Source organism: Sinocyclocheilus anshuiensis, unplaced genomic scaffold, assembly GCF_001515605.1.
Source record: "Sinocyclocheilus anshuiensis isolate Anshui unplaced genomic scaffold, SAMN03320099.WGS_v1.1 scaffold419, whole genome shotgun sequence".
NCBI lineage: Eukaryota > Metazoa > Chordata > Actinopteri > Cypriniformes > Cyprinidae > Sinocyclocheilus > Sinocyclocheilus anshuiensis.
The window spans coordinates 754461-768200 of record NW_015548228.1 but is presented as its reverse complement, the minus strand read 5'-3'; the positions used below and the strand labels follow the sequence as shown (position 1 = coordinate 768200).

General features: G+C 37.9%; 1 protein-coding gene across 4 annotated transcripts in view; it reads right to left on the bottom strand.

The window, feature by feature from the left end:
• Positions 1-12212, bottom strand: part of LOC107654509 (multidrug resistance-associated protein 1-like) — a 21608-nt gene extending 9396 nt beyond the window's left edge. For 2 of the 4 annotated variants that reach the window (XM_016441595.1, XM_016441596.1), the window contains exons 1-20: positions 12072-12212; positions 9943-10119; positions 9690-9815; positions 9360-9497; positions 7569-7694; positions 7418-7479; positions 7029-7160; positions 6710-6937; positions 6085-6262; positions 5411-5572; positions 5222-5314; positions 4939-5142; positions 4661-4807; positions 4353-4440; positions 4028-4097; positions 2832-2958; positions 1987-2163; positions 1659-1826; positions 1390-1576; positions 1142-1183 (exon numbers count right to left, since the gene is read on the bottom strand). In XM_016441595.1, the coding sequence (XP_016297081.1) occupies positions 1142-1183; positions 1390-1576; positions 1659-1826; positions 1987-2163; positions 2832-2958; positions 4028-4097; positions 4353-4440; positions 4661-4807; positions 4939-5142; positions 5222-5314; positions 5411-5572; positions 6085-6262; positions 6710-6937; positions 7029-7160; positions 7418-7479; positions 7569-7694; positions 9360-9497; positions 9690-9815; positions 9943-10119; positions 12072-12119 (2680 nt within the window). In that variant the 5' untranslated portion in view covers positions 12120-12212. The remainder of the gene's footprint in view (positions 1-1141; positions 1184-1389; positions 1577-1658; positions 1827-1986; positions 2164-2831; positions 2959-4027; positions 4098-4352; positions 4441-4660; positions 4808-4938; positions 5143-5221; positions 5315-5410; positions 5573-6084; positions 6263-6709; positions 6938-7028; positions 7161-7417; positions 7480-7568; positions 7695-9359; positions 9498-9689; positions 9816-9942; positions 10120-12071) is intronic. The other 2 variants (XM_016441597.1, XM_016441598.1) reach the window with 1 other exon arrangement.
• Between the last annotated feature and the right edge of the window lie 1528 nt (positions 12213-13740).

Genomic DNA, 13740 nt, shown 5'->3' with positions numbered 1-13740 from the left:
CTAACCAAATAAGGGCATGGGAAGGCACATGGGGAGCAGGACACACACAAAACATGGAACAGAGTCTGACAGCATGGCTCTCAAGTGAGCTGAGATGGAGTCCAATTCTATTACTGTGAAAAGGGGTACCATTTACTCCATCAAAATGAAGCGCAGTGCAAGGATGTGTAAAAGGTCAATCTAAGGGTTGTGAGATATAGTCCAATAGTAATGAAGTGGGAAAGTACTAAAACAACTCAGTGTGCACCTCAAATATTTCAGGCCTCTGTAGGGATTTCTATCATGAACGGACACTGATATGCCACTGAATCGTAACCCGGCAACCAACCAATCCAACGAGGGCTCTCCCAAAAGGATGTCATCCAAACGTCATCCCGACGTCATCGCAGTAACCAATCAGCAACGGAATTTCCCTCCAGCAGCCAAACCCGGAACCCCGTTTCAGCTGACTTCGCAAACGCAAGTACAAACAAGGTCTTACATCTGCTGAAATAGGTGCTGAACTGGTGAATTGAGTTAAGCAGTAAAGATAAGAAAATCTCTGCTTTGTGATTCTCTCAGTTTGAATTTAAAACCACTCGTGAAAACGAGTTAGAACTTTGGGAACTTCTCAGAACTCCGTTAACATCATTTTCATTCTTCAGAGACTGTATGTATGTGTGTGTGTATGTGTATGTCTTAGCTTAGGTCAATGTAATTTAGAATAGCCAATAAATTCATGTTTCATTTATAAAGAATCATTGTCTGGTGTCGTATAATTTTAAAGTCAAACCTTGCCAAGATCTTGCTACCTAGCTCGTAGCGTATAACTTATCAAAGAACGTATTAACCCGTGGCCAGGGAAAATACATATAGTCAAATTGTTAATATACACTGACATTAACGTCTCGCTGGACGAGTAGCTGATAAAGCGTAAAATACCAAATTTGAAATCAGTTTTAATCACGTTGACCGCGAATTTTCAGATTCGATTCCTCTCAAAACCTGAGCTAGAAATAAAATGAATGATTAATTCCCTTATAAAGAATTAATGAGTTAAATTCCTTACACCTCAGACCAGGATAATAAGTCCTATTCTAACATGCAGTACAGGCAGGCCTATTCAATTGATATGGCCCGGGGACAAATTACACCCTCAAACCTTCGGATTTCCCTTTTTCGTCCTCTGCCTCCCCTCCCTCCTCTGAAGAGCCAAAAGAGGGGACACAACAAATAAGAACAAATGGAGATGAAAACACAGACATACAGACCAAAAAAAGATCACTAGACACGGATTATTTTGGAAAAAAGATCACACACAATGTGAACAATAGTAATCATTTAGAGGAAACGGCTACGTGAAAGGACAGACGGATGAAAGAAGTTCCGATATGAGGAGGCCAGCCTAACCTCCCACTGACTCCTCCACCTCCTCCTGCTCTGTGTTGGTGTAGGTATGCAGGAACTCAGCGAAAGCACCCTGTCTGCCCAGCAGCTCGGTGTAAGAGCCCATCTCTGTGATTTCCCCATCCACCATTACCAAGATCAGGTCAGCCTGGGGCAGGAAGCTCAGCCCGTGGGTCACCAGAACCCGAGTCTGAAAGAGTACCATGTGTGATGTGAAATGTCTATAAGAGATGTATACATATTTGGATAATACATGGCTAAAATGGCCTTACTCTGCCCTGTAGCAACCCCTGAGGTCCGATGACCTTCTCAAAGATGTGTTTTCCCACATGAGCATCCACAGCGGAGAGTGGGTCATCCAGCAGATACACTGCACAGTTGCAGTAGATAGCCCTGGCCACACTCACCCGCTGTTTCTGACCTCCAGACAGATTCACGCCCTAAAATGACAATGTCACATGATTAACCCAACTGACTGTTATTTAAATAATGTCAGATTGTTGCATTAAAAGCAGCCTGTGACACCATGCAGCATTAACCTTCAATGTATCGTGCTTGTTTATGACAAAGTGTAAGAATCTTTTTAAAGTCTTTATTTACCTTCTCCCCAATCTCTGTCAAGTCTCCTCCAGGTAGGATCTCCAGGTCTGGTAGGAGAGCACAAGCCTCCACCACCTTCTGGTACCAGCTGTCTTTTGCGTCCCGTCCAAACAAAATGTTGTCTTTGAGAGTGGTGTTTTGGATCCAGGCCTGCTGAGGCACATAAGCCACAGAGCCCTGAAAAACATCAGATACTCAATGCATTTCTTATCATCCTATTATCAATGTTATCCAAATACACAGTGGGCCCAAAATTCTTGGACCGCTTTGAAAAACTGATATTTTTCTTTCATACTGTTCTTAAGCTTCAGCTTTAACTTTAAATGTCTTTAAGGCATTGTTGTTAATAAATCAAAACAAAGAAAGGTTTTGGCATGTAATGAAGCATTTCTAAATCAAATAAAAAAATTTGGGACATTGATCATGTGACCGTCAGATGTTCTTGCTTTCACAGAAGCACAAGACGCTTTTTGGCACATCTTCAAATCATGTGGAGTTGACGCCAATCAAGGAACAAACCAAATACTAAGACGTTACGAAATTCAAACTTTAATTCTAATTAAAATTTTCATTACATTGTTATGCTGCTAATATAATGAAATTATGTCATATAAAAGATATGAATATTTTATAAAAAAATATATATATAGTAAATTATATTTTATACATAATATTAAATTATAATTGGAAATCTAGTGGTCTGAAATGTTTGAGCCACAGTGTAAACAGTACATAATCTATTTAACTTAAATACAACAAAGCACTTAACTCGAAGAGCCACTGTTTCCACACAAAATCATTTCAGGCAACCTTGCAATAAAGAAGCACATAGCTTGTGTCTGTACCTTAATCGAGACAGATCCTTCTTGCTTCTGCATCTCTCCCAGCAAAGCTGAAAGCAGAGAGGATTTCCCTGAACCCACGTGCCCTACCACAGCAACAAGCGCCCCTTCAGGGATACGCACATTAATCCTGAAGAGACAGAGAGACGCGCTGAGACAAGAACAGATACAAACAACAACAAACAGTTCAAGCAACATGTGGACAGAGGCGGCAAAGGGTTAATTCATTCATTCAGATTTCTTCATTCACTTCATTGTTGATTGCAGATTTCGGGCAAATCCTTCAGAGTGTACTGATAGAATTGTACTCAGAGTGAACAATAATGCAAGTCAAATTACACAGTTCAATGCATGATTTGAAGTAAATGAGATGGAAATTAAGCTAAGATTGAAAGCAATTCAGCATACCAAAATTTCATTCTCCCTCTCATTAATATCAGTGGAGATTCACCAGATTACATTTCCTCTGGCGATTGATGCTCTCCTGTATCGGGGTTCATGCACATGTACTTGCCTGTAATGTCCTCAGAAGCCTGTTTCACTGGTTCTGCTCTATGTAACGGCAATATTAATGTCAATGCTAAAAGTCATTTTGATGCCTTGAAAATAATAACAACAACAACATTTGTGTAGAGTACATAGGGCTGGGAATTGATAACGGATATTAATCCCAAAAATCAAATGATTTTCATGACATTCTGTTACATTAACGGTTCTTGAATGTTTTCTAATGTGGGCAGAAACAGTATTGAAATACTGTAAACTGTGACATTTATTGCCTAATAAATAGACTTTTGCATTGTTGCTGTTGCATAAAACAATAAAAATATTGTATGACCGGTATAGTCCTATTCAAATGGCAAACAAATGACTAATCAGTCTTATGTTAGACTTGCTAGACTGACAGGTTGTTTAAGTTAAAGAAACACATTCTAAAAATAGTTTTTTGTAACAAATTGTACTTCAAAAAAAAGTGATCATTGTTATAAAAAAATGTGTTGTTTGTGTTTAGTTTTGACTAATTGTTGAGGGAAATTGGTGCTTCTTTAAAAGTAATAAATTAGTTGTACATGGAATCGTTCATCAGAATTGTGAAATTTCGTACAATTCCCATCCCTTGTACTCTATAACACTGAAAAAAAAATGCTATTCATTGGATCATGTAGTATCTCTTTTACACGCAAAGAAAACGGTGTTACCTCTTCAAAGTAGGGGAGTCGTCTTTAGACCAGCTAAAAGCTCCGTCCACAATCCTGATGCTGTCAGGAGCTGAATGAGCAGGAAACAACAATGAAGTCTCTTAAGTGAACATCAAAACACACGGGATGTCTTTAAACCCACAGATCTACTGAACAGCTGCTACTCTCTCATACAATGCTGTTTTATGTCTGTCTGTGGAAACTGTTTGGGGACTGGAATGCTTTGTGAGTCAAACACGCATAGCATACTAAAAAATACATGCCACAGAATATGGCACATTTATTTAATTCCAGATTTGAACTGCTTGTGAATCACTCGACTCACATGCAGTGATGGCTGGCCGCTCCACATTGTCTTCATCCAACTCCTCATGGGACAGAAACACACGCAGACGCTTCATAGACACACTGGCCTGATGGAAGCAATACATTTCATAGTCATAAAAAAATTGAAATCAGATGACAAGTTCCTGGATTTCCGTGTTAACCGTGTTATCCTTCTTGATCCCATCACAAGTGGCCAAAAAACGTTTGAGATGCGTTTGAACTTATATCACATTCTAAGGTATTTCAAGGTTCACATTTTAGTTCAATGTTTTTTAAAAAAGAAAGAGAGAGAGGGAAAGGTAATACCTGCACCATGCTGCTGATGACCATGGGCAACATATTAAGAGGGAAGCGCAGGATGTTGAACAAGGCCAGAGAAACGAATGCCTTCTGTGCATCCAAAATATTATGTTCATCCATTAACACATATACTGCGAATGTGGAAAGGGCAACCTTTGTAAAAGAGACAAGATGACAAAAGCAAATGTCACTGCACAACCATAAGGTAGCATCAAAAAAATAAAAAAAGTGGGCATAATGATGAAAAAGCCCATGCAGGACTAGAACTCAAAGGCACCACCTACCAAAAATGGTGCGCAGACCCAAGTAAAGGTGGACACAGCACCAAGGTAAGCAGTCTTCTTCAGCACACGCAATTCACTCTCTCGGATGGCAGAAACTTTGTCTTTGAATGCCAGTTCCCATGCGTAGAGTTTAAGGACTTTAATGCCATTCAGCACCTCATTCATAAGCTTGATCCTATTGTCCTTGCTTTTCATTTGGGCAACCTGTTGGGTGAGTGTGTCAGATTAACAAAGACGAACTAATTAACAAAACTGCCTGCTGAGCAGGAAAAGAGGTACAAACCTGGTAGGTTTTAGTTTTCATGGCAATGACTGCATTTACAGGAACCATCAGCACCATCACAGCAACTCCGGCAAGCACAGAAGGACCCAGATTCTTATAACAAAAGAGCAAAAAATAAATAAAAACAGGTATTAGTGATGTGCAATGAAATCAGCAAACAAGCCAAGACACCTTTGTGTAGGCACATACCTGCCACAGGAAGTAAAGGGCCAGGATAACCTGCAAAGGTGCTGACCAAATCATGTTGATATAGGTGATGAGGTCCATAAAACGCTGAGCATCTACAGACATCAGATTCACAATCTCTCCGACAGTGGATGTTCGTCGAGCAGCATTGGTAATGACCAAGGCCTTGACAAAATGAAGGAAAATATTATAAATCACTACACTACCATTCAATTTCTTACTTTTTTAATTAAAAATAATTTAAATTAAAAAAAAAAAAAGTAAAGAAATGTGTTACTTTATCCAGCAAGGATGCATTAACTTGATCAAAAGTGACAGTAAAAGACATTTATAGTGTACATTTATAGTATACAGCTTTGCCATCACATGAACAAAATACATTTTACAATATATTACACAACAAAAAATTTTAATTGTTTTCTTGATCAAACAAATGCAGCCTTGGTGAGCATGTTGTTCATTCACCAACACATTTTCGAAAAAACATTTTAAAAAAATCTTACTGACCCCAAACTTTTGAATGGTACTGTATATAAACTTTAAAAGTCATATTCATTAAAAAACATGGCAAATTCACACTTGACATGCATTTTTTGCAGTTTTTTTAACCTCCAAATGTGCATGAACACTGTATTACTCCATGTTACAGACATTTGAGCAATCAAAAGTCCACTTACTTTCCTGTACACGGCACCAACAATGGCCGTACGTAACCTCATGCCTGTCACAAAGCAAACGTGGAAATATTTCTGCAGAATGAGGGTTTGCACGCAGGTACAAACGAACAGCAGGGTGGTGTAGAAGTAGCCATGCCAAGTGGGGGCACTTGAATCATTCACAAACTGGATCAGTAGCCTAAGATTAAAAAAAAGACCGAACTCACATGAGTATAAATTAACATGTCAATCAGGCAGCAGAATGCAGTTCTTCTGGATTCAAGTGCAAGAAAAGTGGGCAAACTGGATAAAGGCTCACTGCCGAGACTTCAGGTGTTATTGTCAAAGGATTAGAGAGGATTTAAACATGGTCCAGTGCACAATTTGATGGCACAACTTCTCAGCATGCCAAAACTAACTCTTCACTGGAGCTCTTTTAAGAATCACAGCTGTTGTTTTGACAGAGTGGCCTTCCCACAGAGTTAGTGGCCTAGTTAGTCATTTCCAACCACATGACTGTGAAAAGGCAGAGGGCACACTTGCACTTTCCCCTGCAGAGAACTACTGCTTCTGAACTCAGCACAGATAGGAATAATCGCACGTGGAAAAAAAAGAAAAAGATGATTCTGATGCTGTATATTCATACCTGAGAATCTCTGGCCCAACAAACATCAGGATGTCATGAATAATCTTATACAGAGAGCTGACGAGAAAGTATGGTCCAAAGGTTTGGCAGAGCGCGCAGAAAAGGGACGGCTCGCCAGTTTTCTGAAGGGTTTTTGCAAGCAAAATCTCAGACTCTTCTATTGGTTGTCCATCCTTCTTTTCTCCCCTTGCTGCTCTTTTTGGGGAGTAGAGTGTCTTATCTACGGGCCTAACACAAAAAGCATAACCCAATCAGAGGATTAGTCATTTTTGTAGCAAGTTGTCTACTTGAGAAAAAAAAGTGACTTCTCACTTCTGACCTTTTGACCTTATTGCATTCCTGGTCCCAGCGGCGCACCAGCTGTGGCACCACTCTTTGAGACTTATCCTCTGTGTTGAGCGACCACAGATCCTTCTCTTCCAGAGGCCTTTTATAACCAGTCACCATCAATCTATGAGGAAACAAGAGGAACATACATCAAGAAAAAAACATCCAGTCTGAATACAAGCTTATACATAAGCAAAAAATTAAGGCTTCTTCAAAAAGGATACTTCTACCCGATACAGACAGTAGAGAGAAGATAGAAATTGATGGGATGAATGGGATCGAGAAATTGCATGAGCCAGAATAAACCTTTTAGATTTTTGTTGTGCAAAATTATTTTTTTAAAGAAAGAGTGATAGAGATGCAGTCATTTATTTTGCTCACCCTGTGATCCACCAGAAAGTGATTCTGGACAGAAATGAAGCTCCCAACTCTGGACATGGATTCTGTACAAAAACATTCACAGCACTGGCCATCAATTCAACATTCATATAATAAGGCATTCCTCTACTTTCTTTAAGTAAAGTTCACTAACCGAGTCTTTGACAGCCTGTGAAAAGAGTGGAGGCTGGTCAGACAAGCAGGCCAGGATCAGGGAGATGAGCAGCATGGTGTAATATATGTAGAAGGTGGTATATTTGAACACATTCACACTGGCAGGCTGAAAGGAAAGACCAAACAACACTTTAAGGGTTTTCTCACATTTCAAACAAACCTGATTTGTTTTAGTTTTTATCTGTACTTTAGAACTGACTGTCCTTTTGCAATTGATGAAATATTATCTGTTTATCCAGTTTGTTCAATATCCCGTACAGGTGCATCTAAAAAAATTTGAATATCATGAAAAAGTTCATTGTTTTTGGTAACTTATTTCAAAAAGTGAAACTTTCATATATTCTAGATTCATTACAAAAGTTTTTTTGTTTTCATTTTGATGATTAGAGCTTACAGCTAATGAAAGTCAAAAATCCAGTGTCTCAAAATATTAGAATATTTACATTTGAGTTTCATTAAATGACCATCCCTACAGTATAAATTTCAGGTATCTCTTGTTCTTTGAAACCACAATAATGGGGAGGACTGCTGACTTGGCAATGGTCCAGAAGACGATCACTGACACCCTCCACAAAGAGGGTAAGTCACAGAAGGTCATTTCTGAAAAGGGTGGCTGCCAGTGTGAAGTTTCTGAAGTCAGTGATGATTTGGGGTGCCGTGACGTCTGCTGGTGTTGGTCCATTGTGTTTTATCAGGTCCAAAGTCAATGCAGCCGTCTACCGGGAGATTTTGGAGCACTTTACACTTCTATCAGCTGAAAAGCTTTATGGAGATGCTGATTCCTTTTCCAGAAGGACTTAAGCATAGACGAGCTGAAGGCTCAATAGTGCCTCAGCAGTGCCACAGGCTGATCGCTTCCACACCTCACGGAGTCTGTCATTTGTGCTAAAGGAGCCCGACCAAGTATTTAGAGTGCATAATTGAACATACTTTAAAGAACTTGAACTTTTCTGTTTTGCAAATCCCTCAAATGTAAATATTCTAATATTTTGAGATAATGGATTTTTGACTTTTATGAGCTGTACGTTCTAATCATCAAAATTAAAACAAAAAAACTTTTGAAATGTTTTACTTTACATATAATGAATCTAGAATATATGAAAGTTTCACTTTTTGAAATAAGTTACCAAAAAAAATTAACTTTTTCATGATATTCTAATTTTTTGAGATGCACCTGTATATCAATGATTATATATTGGTTGCTATATTAATGATGTAACAGTAAACATAATACTGAGAATCTTTCTTCTACAGAAACTGAAGAGTAGCTGTCAGTGTGGGAAGGGACAGGAAATTTGGCCTCTGCTGCGGTGCAGAACCCACGTGGCGCACGAGAGATCACGAGCGACAGAGACATTTTTCACATTCATCCATTTACTGTATCTAAAAATGCTGATTCATTCATTCGCTCATACACAATTCTCTATTATACAGTTCACTATATGAGGAAAGAGTGAACAAAAATGAGTGTATTCAGACATTACATACAACACATTCCAAATGACGAAAAAACTACTTAAAATGTGATCTGCCAATTCAGACTGAGGTGAATTGCCCCCAAACAAATCTCATTTTAATCTGATTTGGAATCACTTATGAATGTGGATTGGCTCGGGTTTATAAATATCTTATTACACATGCTTGTAATCTTATTACACATTTAGTTTACAAAAAACTAAATAAATTACATCTGAATCACACTGAATTAAAAAAAAAATATTACTACATGAACTGCAAAAACTGTCCGTTTTAATGCAAAAATCATATTTACCTCATTCAGTGCATGCAGGATTTTGGAGCGAAAGGTGACCGTAGCGCACACTATGGCGATCAGCCAAAAATTGAGCATCACCCCTGAGGACTGGACCCCCTTCCTCCGCTCATACTGGATCAAGAACGTAGCCAGCAACTAAAACACATCCAATTACAAAACACTTCAATTTTGTAATAATCAGGCTAGGAAAAAACCATGACTAGACAACTTTTGAAACTGTAAACAATAAAAAAACTTAATTGAAAATGAAATCAATGCAGAGCGAAGAGTAATTGACAAGCAAAGTAGTTAAATTCAGCACTTCCTTTTGTGAAAACCGGGTCTCACCATTGTAACGCCAAGCATTGTGGGGCTGACTAGGTAGACTGGGGCTATTGTAGCACCAAGGCTTCTTTCCCAGAAAGAGTAGAAAACATCTGCCCAGCAGATAAGCCATAGGGTAAACCCAATAACCTGTTGGAGGAGAGTCACATGACCTTGAAACAGCTGTTGACCTAGGCAGAGTTATCAGTAAACACACTCCCAAAGCACACTGCTACATAAAAAGCATTGTACCAGAATCCTGTTTGTTAATACTCACAGTTTTGGCTCTGTTGAGGTGGGTCATGCATATGTATCCACGGTCATTTCTTTTGAGGTATAGGATGTAGAATGGTGCAAACAGCCAGAGGAGGAGGCAGGGTATCCAAACCAGCACTGTGTTCTGGAAACATGGTGTCAGGTCTGGATTGTGTGTTTGCCATGTTCGGTTCCAATCCTGAAAACATGAGAGGACAAAAGGGTGTTTCATTTCATCTCTGGAGATTCTTTGGACGAAACTTAGAAACAAAGTAACAACTGGAGTAGACACAGAGCTCTAGGCTGCCCAGCAAAGCACACAAAGGTCTAATGATGTGTGCAAGGAACAAACACTCTTGAGCTGATCTTTTAAGAGAACCAAAGTCAAGGATCTGTTCTGCACAACAGAGCAGAGCAGAGAGTCTTCAGCTTCTTGACAAAAACAAGTCTCCTTTAAGTAGTGACATCCAAAACATGCCTAAAAAATGAACTGAACCTTTTCTTACAAAGAAAATCTAATCTTGTTCTCTGTAGGGAGCGTCTCTTCCCATAATCCTGTCTCTGAGGAGGAATAATAGATCAATAAATAAAAGGCTGCTCTGCTAAATTTTCAAGACCAGGACATGAAATTTAATTTTCTTGACATTTGAGCTATTGAACTAAATGAACTTGTACAGCCATTCTTTTCTTTTTTTTCCCATTTTGGATGTGTAATGGCACTAATGTTGTGGATCTTTCAAAACCGGTCAAGAACACCACATTTCACTCCAAATTCACCGTAAGGAAGATATGTTTTGCTAAAAGAAAATAAGGCCCATGTTATGACCATTAAGACTTTTTGCATTGTGAACATGTAAAAAAAACATAACACATTTTAACCTTAATTTCTCGTTATTGTAACAAGGAAAAACATGAGAAAAATGTCAAATTATTATTATTACGATTGTAAATTATTTATGTCATGGCAGTATTTGCTGTACCTTTAAATTACTGTAATACAAAAAAAGGTTGTTTGAACAATAAAGCTACACTTGAAAACATTTTCACCTCAAATTCCCAGTACTTTAACAAGGAAGAAAACAATTATTTAAACTTAAATATATGTAGCACTAATTTTATGGAGTGATTGTAATACAAACAGAGATTGATGATCTTAAAAAACAATGTTTAAAAAAATTACTTTGTTAAATAGCCTTCATTATTATTTGTATTATTATTGTTATTATTATACATGATTTTATAATTATTATTTTTTTCACTTTAATATCATATACGGTTTTTTCACCCTATGCCTCCAAACCCTTCATTGATAATCCTTCATTGCATTGTAGCCTTGGACAAACAAAGGACTAACAATGTAAACATAAAAGCTGAGAGCATTTCAAGAAAAGTAACATGTTTTCTTGGTATGCAGTCATCTGTCAGAGTGATTCATACATTAACGCTTTGGCCCTCTGATCCTGAAGGGCAAATTGACTGCCTAAACCTGTCAGACTACTACAACTAATACTCATAATCCACTGACCTGTCAGAACTTGCACGAACTGTAACACAAATAAACAAGACTTAATTATTTGTAAATATGACAAATAATTACATAAGTTCTCTAGTTAAGAGGAAACTATCTAGCATTAGAGGAATTAGCTAACCAAAAGCAAGTCAGAGCAGTGACAAGTCAACCCTTAAGCTTCACACTGTGATATCGACACGCATTGAGCAGGTGATCGTGTTATAAATCACTCTTACATGAGACGGTTAGACTGTCATAGAGAAATATCAACACTACAGTATTAAAGTCCACAGAGAGTTACATGCATAGGTAGTTGCTGTGTCGCTAACCGGTTAGCTTAGCAACGGTGGCTGCGTCTCAAAACCTACTAAGCTGTCTACCTAGGCAGCAAAATTCGGCGTTATAGGCGCATTCAACCCAAACTCATCTCTTCGGACGTGCATTTGATGCCTGAAAATGCTCTGACCCCCACAACAAACGTCCAAACGTGCCTATGACGCCCCGAAATGATGCCTAGGTAGGCTGCTCGCTGTGTTTTGAGACACAGCCAAGTGTCTCCCGGTGAGCCTTGGCAATCTGTTGAAAACAAAATATAGTCGGAAAAATACAGTTCACGACAGTAGAACTGTTTATTTACTCACCCAAAATGGATCAGAACCGTCCAAACTGCAGAAACTGTCAATACCCATTCGCCGCAGGATCTGTTAAAGTGTGCTGGGGTTACACTGCCTCCGTTTCATAACCACTGCTCTGTGTGTGTTATGATGTTGGGGACCTGTATAGAAGTGGGATGCATGAGCTGAAATATAGGGGGCGCTGTCACTTCATCAATTTAACAACTGACGTAACGGGAGTCACACACATGACAGTATGGCAAGCTGTTTTAACATTGTTTCCCCTTTAAAACCGACTATTTTCCTGCTACTAGTACTTATTCATTCAATTCTATAAATGCTGGGTTATTTATGGGGTTATATAAAAAATATTTATATTTTTTTCATTGTTGGGTAGTTTTTGTGTTACCAAGTTGTTGGGTTAGTGGCTCGGACAATCTCACTTACAGTTGAAACCCAGCCGTGAGGGGTTTTTACATCGTATACAGGAGAGAGCAGTTAGGTGAATTAACGGTTTGTGTACATTTTATTTTATCTATACAGTCATTACTGTACTGTAGGCTAAGTCATTTTACTGTATGTAATGCAATACATAGGGACAAGATGACAGTTAAAAGCACGTCGCAATGGTTGTTTCACGTGATGGAAACATCTGATGCCTTGCATGAAATAAAATTACTTTTTCGTAAAGATACTGAATTTAATTACTTTGAATGTTAAAATATATTTTTAGAACTGTGCACTGTTCATGTATAAGTGTGCTATAAGGAGTCAAACGAGGCATCTTTCTACTATTGCCGGTCTAATACTTAACTTGGAAGTTAATACTTACAGATTAATTTAGAGGATTTAAGTTGTTTTTGACCCAATATTTTTTAGTGTACTAGTACTTATTTTTTAAATACTACTACTTATTCTTTATATACTACTACCTTTTTAAATATATACTAGTACTTATTCATTAGATACTAGATACTTTATACTTTGCTAATTTTAAAAAAAGAAACGGTAGATTTTTAGTCACTAGTAACCTTTAGACCAAAGATATTCTGAACATATTAGATACAAGTACTACTAAATGAATAGATAATGGGAAATAAAAAAAGAAATAAAAAAGTACTATTCGAATGAAAATAGATACTAGTAAATTTCAAGGATTAAATGTTAAATTGCCTTGCCATTCTAGATATGTGTCAAACTGCTTGTGAAAACCATGAAATTAAATCATAATGAGCTTGTATAATGAGCATCAACCTGAGCTTGATGACTTTTTAAGCTGTATCAGGTATACTGGCCAGGTTAAACAGAAATAATAAATATTGACCAGTCAAGGCACTTTGACACTTTGACAGATAGGCTACAGATAGTCATTTAGTGTTTAATGACCTTTACAAAACTGTCTTTCAGTAGAAAAGCCTCATCATTTGCATAGACTGCAGGCTATATTCTGATGAATTTGGCTGTAGGATGGTCCAAATGACTTGCTCCACCCACCAAAGCCAAGTCTGTCCATAAATTAAGGCTTAAAAATTAATAAAGATCATCCAAGGCACTCATTTTTGGATACTGCTCTAAGCATACACAGACACTGCAAAAAAGAAGAGGCTGTCGTAGCATGTAAGTATTAGATTTATGCTTCGCTATATATATTGTGTATACATTATAAATGTAATTAAAACTTTAAATAAATATATAT